Source organism: Saccoglossus kowalevskii, chromosome 16 (genome assembly GCF_978046115.1).
Source record: "Saccoglossus kowalevskii chromosome 16, keSacKowa6.1, whole genome shotgun sequence".
Lineage (NCBI taxonomy): Eukaryota > Metazoa > Hemichordata > Enteropneusta > Harrimaniidae > Saccoglossus > Saccoglossus kowalevskii.
The window spans coordinates 8,824,425-8,836,023 of NC_140656.1; the positions used below are offsets into that span (position 1 = coordinate 8,824,425).

Genomic DNA, 11,599 nt, shown 5'->3' on the forward strand with positions numbered 1-11,599 from the left:
CACCTGAAAAACATTTCTATCTTGATATCTGCATAGATATTACCGTTCAAATTCATAAGTTGGTGATTATTCACTATAAGAAGACTTATCAAACAATGTATCCTTTTTCAATGATAGATATGAATGGAGTGAGAGGTCATTGAAAAATAAGACGAAAAAATGTAATAGAATATTATAAGCTTGTAATTTTTTGTCTGATCTCTCACTCTAATCATAACTATGATTACCTACTACCTTTTTCTGTATATTGCATATATTACAGCTTTCATTGATTTTGAATTCAGAATGATTGTTTTCCTCATAACTGGGTGATAGCTAGCTGTGAACTTGTATTCACACTGCTCATCAGACATCAGCACTGATGAATCATGGGAAGTAAAATACTCTCCATTGATTGGCTGGTTTAGTTGATACTGAAGAGGGTCTTGATGACACTTACATTGAAGTCATTTTCAACTGACTAAATACTTTTTTTGTGTGGAGAGACTAGATGATTATGTACAACAAATATTTGTTGTGATTTAGTATTGCATCATTTTGTTGTGCCAAATAGATGGATATTAATATTTTATAATTGTTTTTTATGTTTCCAGGTTACATAAAGGAAGGGTATGAATTAATTAATGAAGCACTTAATTTATTCAGTAATGTATATGGTCCTATGCATCCTGAGTTTGCAGCATGTTTGAGATCGCTAGCAAGATTGCACTATATTATGGGAGAACTGAATGAGGTATGAATACAAATATTTCATACTACTGATTATATTTAGGGATTTTATTTCTCCATATCCAGACCATTGTCTATATTTAGGCATTTATGTTGTCATATTTAGACCATTGTCCATATTTGGGCATTTTATATCACCATATATAGACCATTATCCATATTTGGGCATTGTATGTCACCATATATAGACCATTGTCCATATTTGGGCATTTGAGATTTCTATAGCTAGACATTTAATGACATAATTATTAGATTTTATGTCCTTATTTGAGCTTTGTAGGGTACAACATTTCATTAAATTACCGTACCCCTATTTGGACATTGTTGGCATGATATGACAATAACATTAGAAAAGAACCTGCATGCACATATGTGTGACATTGTGTCTGTAATTGTAGGCCATGGAAATGCAACAGAAGGCAGTTATCATGAGTGAAAGATGCCTGGGAGTGGACCATCCAAATACTATTACAGAATATGTAAGTATTACTTTATTTACTAAAAATATATAGAAATATTTCAAGTGATAAGTAGTCTTAGATAGTCGAACCCAGCAATACCCCGAAAAAATAGTTCTCTCAGACTCATTGGTAGCTAGATTGAGACATGTATAGATGTATATGTGTGAATTATTACTGAAACATGAATTAATAAACAGCTTGGCTCAACGTTACTTTTTATATTTTTGCAATAAAGAAAAATGTAAAAATGACTGTCTATACAAGATCAAAATAATGATCTTTAAATACAATGTTTGGTGTTTTATGTGAATTTTCAATACACCAAATATAATATTCCTTGTATCATTTATTATCCATATAAAACTAATCACGAACTTTAATTGCAGATGCATCTTGCCTTGTATTGTGCTGCAGGACAACAGATTGTGACATCATTAAAACTAATGTACAGAGCGAGATACCTTGCGTTATTACTTCACGGTGAAAGTCATCCCGAAGTTGCCCTTATTGATGTAAGTACAAAATAATTAACTTGATGTATAATTTAAATTGTGCATATACAAACGGTTGTACCCTCAAATCCCGGGAATAAATTTCAATTAAATATTTCGTCACTTTGTTCACTATTAAAATTGTCCCGAGTCACTAGATCACTATATAAGGAAGGTAAGTGTATGATATTGTTGAATCTGGGGCCACAACAAGAGTTTCAAGATGTGCAAGATTTTGTATTATTTTTATGAAATATGTATATTTTTAAACCTAGTCTAGTATTGTTTTGTAAAAGTCTTAAAAAAAAAAAAAAAAAAAAAAAATTGTGTCTGTGATACAAGAACAAAAAAATGGATGATAAAAAATCTACAAGCACAAAACAACAAATTAGAAATATGAGCTTACTTCAATACTACTAAGATCAGTGAGAGGAATATATATGGAATTGAAAATATATTTGGTACGGTTTCACAGTTGAGTTTACAACATTCTATGCACTGACAAATACAAATGAATAGATACTATATCTTTACCATGACAGCGCCCTCTACCGACAAGTTAAAATTATATAGTTAGATGAAAATATTCAAATTTATGCATGTTATTATTTCCTTTTCTTAGAGCAATATTGGTTTGGTGCTACAAGGTGTTGAAGAATACGACTTATCATTAAAATTCTTACAGAAAGCATTAGAAAACAACATCAAATTCCATGGCCATATGAGTATGAAGACGGCACTGAGGTATTTACTGGTTTTTAAAGACACAACATTGGTGCAGTGATCACTGTTGTTTAGTATTGTTAACGTAGAAGGGGGTTTGTGTAGTCTAAAATCCACATTTACCACATTGACACAACAGCATTTTAATAGAGCCCAGCAGCTTGAGTGTGTTGAAATGCGCTCAACTTGAGTCGAGTTTTGCTACACTAAACCCTAAAGGTTGAACACCAGTATGACCATTCAAAGGAGAACTCTATTTCTAGGACACTATTCCTGTTTGGCTCTAAACAAAACGGTTCAAAATCAGGACTATGTTTAACCACTGGCATATCATTTGGACAAGAGGTGATCACTGTTAATTTATGGGAGTAGCAATCAATCGACTCGGATAAAATGCAGTCATGTAAACCTAGCAAAAGATGTTACCTTTGTTTACATGGGTCAACAATCATAAGATTCCTAGTGAAAGCTGAGTTGTATTTCAGTAGGAGTGTTCACTTAATTTCTTTTTTGTCACAATTCAACATTTCCCAAATGTTCATAAACAGGATTATGTACATTTCACATTGCTTCAGCACCTGCAAATAATTGGGGAAATCAGGGATGAAACTACGTCATCCTTACTAGATGCTAATCTGCAATGTACATCATATAAAGTATTTGTTTAATTCTACTGTGTAATATAGGCCTCATTTAAATTAGTTCCCGGACTTTCGACCTCCAATTAAGGTCAAGGTCAACAAAATTGAAAACTAGAAATGTAATAATTACACAACTATATGCAGTAGTTTGTCATAATATTTTTTTGTTTTCCTAACAACTATAGTTACCATTTGGTGGCAAGAGTGCAGTCATGTAAAGGCGATTTCAGAGCAGCATTACAAAGTGAAAAGGAAACCTACAATATATACAAACAACATGTAAGTTACTAATTTGTTATGCGCATTTTAGCATCTTGTGTTCAGGCTAGCATGTTGGCTCAAGCCTTTAACATTTTCACCACTAGTTCCCTCATTTCATCACCAATTCACAAAATAGTCCTGTTTATAGTCTGCACATTTCTTCAGAAGATTAGGACAAAAATAGTCAAATTTTGTGAGTAAAAAACGGAAATCAACTAAATTTTGTCTTCGCTCCAAAATTTGGGTTTAATTCCAGGAATATTGAAGAATATTGGAAAAAAGTGCAGAAACAATTTGGGCAAGAAAGTAGTGGTAAAAAGAAGAAATGAAAAATTGAATTTTTGTAACAAAAATTGTAACTTTAAAATGTGCAACTTTAACATGCACTGCATAATATATACTTTTAATTTCCTTGAAACAATTCATGGTTTAAATTCATAGCCATTGGTGGCAAAAGTGACATAATTTGTTGTTGCCCAATCAAATATTATTTTTCAATTGGTGAAGGAGTTCATAGAAACCACAGATATTGGCTACTGATGAAAGGTTAGTGGAAAACCAGCCATTAAATAAATTTGCTTTGATACCTACAGCTCGGTGAAGAGCATGAAAAGACGAAGCAGAGTCTGGAGTGCTTGAGACACCTCACTCAACAAGCTGTTAATCTTCAAAAAGCTGTAAGTACTCACATTTTTATTTTCCTTTCTGTAACTTCACATTGACATACAATGCTCAAATGGGAGGTTATGTTGCACTTATGTCTGTCTTTCTGTCTGTCTATACAGATGGATTTGAATAAAACTTGGTCTATCACCAACTCCGGGCCTGATTAGTTTTGATTCCAATCCTATATAATTTGCATTATACAAGTTTTAGCACATGGCAAGTGCCTAAATCAAATAAAACATGTAGTATATGCATTTTGTTTAGAAGTTTGTCTGGTCTGATAATAGTTTGATATAATTGTGCATTTGAATTAACTCTTTCCCCCTCATTACAAGATTCAGTATTATGCATGAAATTGTATGTAAAAGCAAGACAAAAAAAAAAGTGTCATAGTGGTGTTAAAACCCTGCACGATTTGACAAACTCAAAGTTTTTGGGTACATTTCCCGCATCTAGTAATGGACAATTTTTGTTTTGCCATATCTCCCTCTAAAGACCCGCAGTGTGACATTGAGCTATAATAAATTTTGTTTACTATACCTTGTCGCATGGTAGTTGTGAATTAATCTGTACAAACAGTGCGATAATAATAATGAATCAAGGTTGAGGCTTAAATTGCTTGTTTTTGATTGTTCGTTGAATATTGAATTCATTTTGTGCCGGAGCATTTTCTAGATTCTTTATTTGTTCCCCATAGATGAATGAACTTTATAAGACTGGTGCAAAGGCAGCCGTACAACAGTTCAATATCTCACCACCTCCAATGAATACAGTTATTGAAATGATGAACATTATCAACGGGATTCTCATAATCTCTCTGAGGTGAGTATACAAATGCTGTGTACTGAAAGTCCCATCCAAACAAACATTTTGAGCTATTTTGGTCCTCTTTTATTCGGCAAACCGCGACTTAGATTTAACTTTCTATGCATTTTCATTGAATTCCCCTCATCATACGTCAACTTGGGACAGACATTATAGCATAAGATGTGTGTATCATTTTCTTCCTGAATTGGATTCAAAATGACAGTGTGGAATGATACACTGCTAAGAAAGACAACATATTACATTACATGCTTCTAATAGTGAAAATATACTGTTCTTTTGCAGCCAAAAAGATATTGAGAAAATTGCTGAAGAAATGGAGAGAGACATGTCTGCCGAGCCGGGTACAATAAAGATAGCGGAAGCCGAGAGCAGTTCTCAAGTTGAGGAAGTTACAAAGTCATCTGAAAATTCCAAAGCACAAGTTGGTGGAATTCCTGTGGACACACCAATTGAAGTGGTTGCAAACTGAAACGTCAATTTGTGAAACATGGTGGTCACATGGTGGTCACATGATAGCAGTATGCTGCACACTGGTGCATCAAAATGATTTCATCATTTCAATGTTTGTTTGCTGTGTGCTATAGAAGCTTGTTTCTCCAGTGAGAATGTTTTATTTACAGTAAATTAGAGATTTAAAGATTTGACAAATGCGTCTTATTTGTTCCTCAGTGTTTCCTTTCATGTTCCTCAGGTCATTAAAGTTTGAATGAGATCAAGATATTTCCTGGCCCGAAACAGTACTATATCTTCTATATTTACCCACAATGCATTGTTCAAAATGGCCTCTACACTACAGAGTTTTCCCTTTAAAATATTTAGATTTGTAACATAAAATTTTAATTTCTACAATTCTCATTTTGTTCAAATTCAAGTGTAATAATTCAAAACAATCTGTTTGCTTAATTTCTTATAAGCAATAATACAGTTTATAAATTCACTTATTCATGAATTGTCGTTTGATATCGACCGGTAGATAGCTGCTTCTTGGGTGTATTTGAGGTGGTGTAATAGATACTGTAAATATTTTATACATTTCTGGATAGGTGAGGTGTTTTCAGTAGCTAACTTGATAGGTTCTAATGCCAGTTGTGAGTGTTTGGATGAAATGCATTTAACTTGAGTGGTTAAATGTTTTTGTGAAAAGTTTGATAATTTTTTTTTTTTTTTGCTCGTGAGAAACATACCATTGGCCAAAATTCAAGGTGGCCAGTATTGTCGATGACTTAAAACTCCATCATTTATACATAATGCTGAAAACACATTATGATTTAAGCTCAATAATTTTGTAATATTTATATGAAATTTTTTCAATTTTCTGTATGGGAAAAGTCCCATAAAATTAATATGATTTTCATTTAAGAAATTAGTTATGATTTTGAAATGATTAATCTGCTGTTAATATTCATATACAGTCTAGGTTATTATTAAGGTTAGAATGTTTTTGTGCACGTTTCATTTTGTGGATCAAAGTCTTATTTGAGTAAAAATAAAACCCAGCCAAGTTGAACACACAAAATACGCTTTTCGGTTACCCAAATCTTGAAATTAAAATAAAAACGATGACACTTTACAAATGAAAACTATGGTGTCCCATGATTTCAAACCCATTGTCCCTTTAAAAGTTATTCTGTTCAATGTGATAGATTTTTGCAAGTGTTCTGACATCCTCTGATTGAAGAAATCACTGAAATAAAACATCCGCCATTGGTGCTATTTATTCTATAGTGATAGAAACCATTGCAATTTGACTACCAGTGTTCCAGGCATTTCTAACTGTTGCCACTAGGTGGCGCTGTTCATACTGCAATGTATGAGTGCTGTACACGATTCTTTTCGATCTAGAATGCCTGATGTAATTACAGAGTTAATGAATCATTTGTTAATCGTGTTTTATAATCTTAATTTTACTAGAGTGGATTAATGATAATCCAATGTTCTGTTCTTGTATCTGTCTAAGCTGTTTGACAGATCTTTCATTAATGGCGGGTTGCTGGTGTCTTGTATGTTTACTTTTATGCAGCAATGGAATCAAAATATCTTGACTTTTAGAATTCATGTTTGAGATGACTGGAGCCAGACTGAGCAGTGTTGGCCATAATGAAAGGAAACATAGTTAGCAAAAAAGAAGATAATTTGAAGTTTTACATAGTGAAGTCATACTCGCCAACCACCCCCGCCTCCCTTCACAACATCCCCTGTGAATACCTCAGTGATGTAAAGAATAGAACTGGAGATAGGGGTACTGGACCCCCTAGGTGATTGGACCCCCTAGGTGATTGGTTTTACTGACTCTGGCGTTTTCTGAATTTTCAGACAGGGCTAACTGTTACAGTAAGCCCACTGGTCCATTGAATGTTAAAACTTTGGATTTTGGTAAAGCAAGTATAATCTTGCTATGTAAAATTCAGAGGGATATTTTTTGTAAATGTTCTGACGTCTAGGTGTATAACTTGACTTGTGTAAGACACATTTCAGAAATTTATATTAGGAACATAATAATGTAAAAAAAAAGTAATATAAAAAAAACACAATAAATTAGAAAAATTATCGTTCCAAATTAGGTGCTAAAGTTTAATAAGCATATGTATATAAGGAAAAAGAAGGGTCAAATTTTTTCTGGAGTGCTGGTATTAACTTCAAACATGTGCAGGCCCCAGAAATTTAGTAAATCGGGTTTCATGTGTACACGGTTGACTCCAGTGTGCAAAAAATACTCCATTCAGAGTTGCTGCAGTTACCCCGTCTGTATGTGGGTTTGTATTATGTTCAATGTTTCCATGGATATCACAAAAACCACTTGTTGAATTTCAATGAAACTTTGTACATAGATTCTCTGAGGTTTTGGATGAAATCTATGAATATTAAATAATTAGCCAAATTTAAGCTTATCCACTGATATCTCAAGAACCACTTCACAGATTATATGACGTAGTTGCTTAAAGGTGCAAGTCGTATCTGTGGTGGTTTATGGTTGAAACCATGCATATTATTTACATAAATTAGCCAGTACACTTAACAAATTTTGATTAAACTTAATACTGAGATGCTCTGGGATGATGTGATTAATAAATTGGTTAAGGATCCAAATCCACATGCATCATAATTGTCCAATTTCAATAAATTTTCTGCTGCCCTACACATTTCTCAACCAGTTATTATGATTTCAATCAAACTTATCAGACAGACTAGTTATCAGTTAGGCTAGTCTTAAATTTTTGATTAATTTGAAATATTTCATCTTTCTAATACTTTCGATACACAGGAGTTCTGTAATGAGCTTTCTTTAATTTTTGATTTAATAAGACTTATTGTGAACATTTGCTATTTCTCTTAATTATCACTTGTTTGTTTGGTGAAGGTATACGTATAATAACTGCTAAAAGTTAATGCATGTTAAGCAGGTATTCTGATTGGTTGTTATGAATTCAATCTGATTAGCGATTGGCTGTTTTGAATTCCGATGTGTTTTATTGGTTCTTTTCTGTTCAATCTGGTAAATAATTTCCTGTTAGTAAAAAATTTCTTATTGAAATTGAAATATCTCGTACCTAACCCCTGCTTCCCTGCCCACTTCATATGTTCTTCCAGCATTGCTCTGCTAGTATATTTATTCCCTGCTATCATGTTTGAGGGCACTGTCCATGTCTCGGCTCACTGTTTGTTGCAATGTGTGTGCCTCTAAGTGTCTATGTCTCCACCGTTTTTGCTGATGTAGATCTGAACAGAAACGGCACTGTCATTTGTCAATGTTTAAAGATTTTCTTGAGTGTGCATGTGTGCAATTCTAATGTTTAATTTAAATATAGTTTAAATGTAATGTATGGTCTAACCGAGTACTCAAGTTGTGTGTACTGAGTTATACCAATACTTGATAAAGTTGTTTTTTGTACATTTCTGTTTTTAAGGCGGGTGTGTGTTTGCACCTGCTGACCAACCGGGAGAAATGTATATTGTTTTTGATATTCGGGCAATGATTGGTAGTAGTCTTGGAGAAGATAGTAAATTTCGGGATTTTAGTGATATAGAAATGAATGCTTAGCAGTTGATAATTCAATAGATAGATAGCCCTTGTACCTTTTTTGATCTTAATTTTGTATAGTCATTCATGTGGTGGGATTTTTTTCACATATTGTTGGCTTATTAATTTGTTTGTATCATGTACTTGTAAAATGTTATTTTTTTAAAGCAGTATTGTAAATCGCTGTTGCCTCATCATTTAATTAAAAGTAACAGATTTATTCACTTTTTTTTTTAATTTTCTATTCTCAACATTTTTCATGTGATTTCAATAATTGATACAAGTATTCTCAAGGAGCATGGAATGAGTTCTATGAGTAACATCTGATTTGTTGTTTATGTAGGCCTTTATCAAATTTATACCCAATTAACCAATCACAAAGCGCCTAACAAAGGCATTTGGTCTGGGTCTATATATTTCAAATGTCCTCCTTGTCCTCAAATGCAAATGCTGTCTGTCTGTCACTTTTAACCAATGATCTTCTATGCACTTTATCTTTCGTTTTTGATTTTAATCTGTAGTTTGATTCAAAGACAGGTCAAAGGTTCCATGACTAGATTACACATGTGTGTTTTTTTTACTGTGTACGCTTTGCGATTTATTGACCTAATTTGAGATCTGCATACTATAAATAGCAATTTGCATACTATAAATAGCAATTTGCATACTATAAATAGCAATTTGCATACTATAAATAGCAATTTGCATACTATAAATAGCAATTTTCATACTATAACCAAATATGGAATTTTAGTTCATAACATGTTTGTAGTATGCAAATTACTTGCTCCAAATTGCACAGTATATATATATCATGCGAGTTGTATTTCTTTTGTTTTCACGTGTTTGAGTTAGAAAATAATGGTGTGAAGGTAACCTGTTGTGCATGTTATGCAGCAATAAAAAAATTAATAAATATCTATGTGAGTAGTTTTATATTATAAATAATATATAGAAAGTGGTAGTAGGAATCCTTAAAAATTATTTGATGTAACTAGACGTTTTGGTTCTGGCTCTTCATCAGTTCATCTGAATAGTATATTACAGGTGCATTAATATATTACAAGGCTAACACTATGAACTTTATTAGGTGCATAGTTGTATTCTTGGAACAATAAAACCTAATGGAGTGGAACAGTTCTTGTCATCCCATGTGTTAACTATGTAATTAATACATGTGTAAATTTCAATTGTTCTAGTCATTGAATGTGTTCACTTTCTATTTCTAGAAACTTTGTTATATTGAATAACTACCAAAAATCATGATTACTATTTTCTATATATGAAAAGAGTGAATATGTAAATGAGGTTGATTTGAAGAGGTGGTAAACTGCATTCAAACGGGGACTTATGTTTTTACCTTCGTCCGTCTGGACCTGTATCTTAGAAATGCCTGCACCAATCATAATCAAACGTCACACATCATACATGACATAATACATATGCACATCAAGATGATTCAAGATGGCAGCCATGTTTATACTGAACAATTTATTGGCCGTTTACAGATGGATTTTGTTCAAACTTGGTATATTCATTGGACATTATAGGACCTTATCTTCAGACCTTGATGCACATTTTGTTTTTCAGATAAGATTCAAAATGGCTGGCGACCATTTCACTACGTTCAATTACCCACCATAGACTCCGGTCAGTCAAAATTTTCAACTGTAGGCATTAATCAGCAATTCTGCCAATGACTGAGAGACAGAATCTAGGTCAGGGGAAGACCCCAAGATTCTTTTCCCTTACGTCACAAACCAGGTGACCAAGTCCATATGGCGGCGCCATTACGGTTGGATATCCACTCTTCTTTTTCTCCGCATCGAGGGGGGATGAAGTTTAGAGGCTCAGCCAGGATTGCTTGCTTTTTCGTGTCTGGGTTTCTAGCTTGGGCTGTTGCCGCTGCCGCGGCATCCAACATTTTAGCTGGTAGGATAAGTTTTCTTTGTCATTTTTACCTTCGTGTCGTTTTCCCATTTGTGTGTAGCATTTTTTACAACAAAGAAATAAAAACCTGCATTGTAGCTTAATCACTCATTGATTTTGTTGCGTCACCTTTTCCCAACTGTAAATCGCTTCCCTCATGCATGTCGTCTTCATTTTATGCTTGATCTATGTATTTAGAAATGGATAGATGCAATGACAGCACCAGAAGCTCTCTGCCGTTTTTTTTCTCCTAGTTTTTCGAGACGACTGTGCAGTGGTTATATTCAGAATTTACCATAGAACCCGCATCCGAAATGCTTTTGCCATGGCTGCGTGCAGGTTCTGGGTTTTTGCCTTGAAGGCGTGTATTTTTCACTGGAGTTCTGAGGCAGAGACTGAGGGCATCCTCACAGTCTGTGTTTTCAGGCATTGGTTTACCTGATTTTACTGGCTACCTGCCCCTGGAGGTCTTTCCTCCTATGGGGCCCGTTGCGAGTCTCTTTGTGGATCCTTCCTCACACGCCGCCGGGTTTGCCTCCGAGATGAGGGCTTTGGACGAAGGACTGTCGGGCAAAGTGCGTCCCTGGCAGGCTAGGTAGAACTGACGCAGTCGGAGCCAGCTGTCTGAGAACATTTTGGGAACAAGACTAGTCGATTGTCCTATCTTGATTTAACTCTTATACCATTGTCTACATGCCATATATCCCAGCGTTACACATGGCGTTGTCGGTATATGAAGTAGACAATGATGAGTAGTTCACTTTACGGGAGATCCAACAAGTTATCCAAAATACATTCTCAGTGACGTCATACTGTCCTTATTCGACCTGAAGAAAATAGCTGCCACGGCAT

At 34.1% G+C, this 11,599-nt stretch overlaps 1 protein-coding gene across 1 annotated transcript in view; it reads left to right on the forward strand.

Annotated features, from left to right (window-relative positions):
- LOC100373618 (clustered mitochondria protein homolog) overlaps positions 1-9,738 on the forward strand; it is a 58,061-nt gene extending 48,323 nt beyond the window's left edge. Inside the window, exons 23-30 of the mRNA XM_085491731.1 lie at positions 594-733; positions 1,128-1,208; positions 1,577-1,702; positions 2,304-2,425; positions 3,231-3,324; positions 3,900-3,983; positions 4,670-4,794; positions 5,083-9,738. Coding sequence (XP_085347857.1) covers positions 594-733; positions 1,128-1,208; positions 1,577-1,702; positions 2,304-2,425; positions 3,231-3,324; positions 3,900-3,983; positions 4,670-4,794; positions 5,083-5,269 — 959 coding nt within the window. The 3' untranslated portion in view covers positions 5,270-9,738. The remainder of the gene's footprint in view (positions 1-593; positions 734-1,127; positions 1,209-1,576; positions 1,703-2,303; positions 2,426-3,230; positions 3,325-3,899; positions 3,984-4,669; positions 4,795-5,082) is intronic.
- The last annotated feature ends 1,861 nt before the right edge of the window (positions 9,739-11,599 follow it).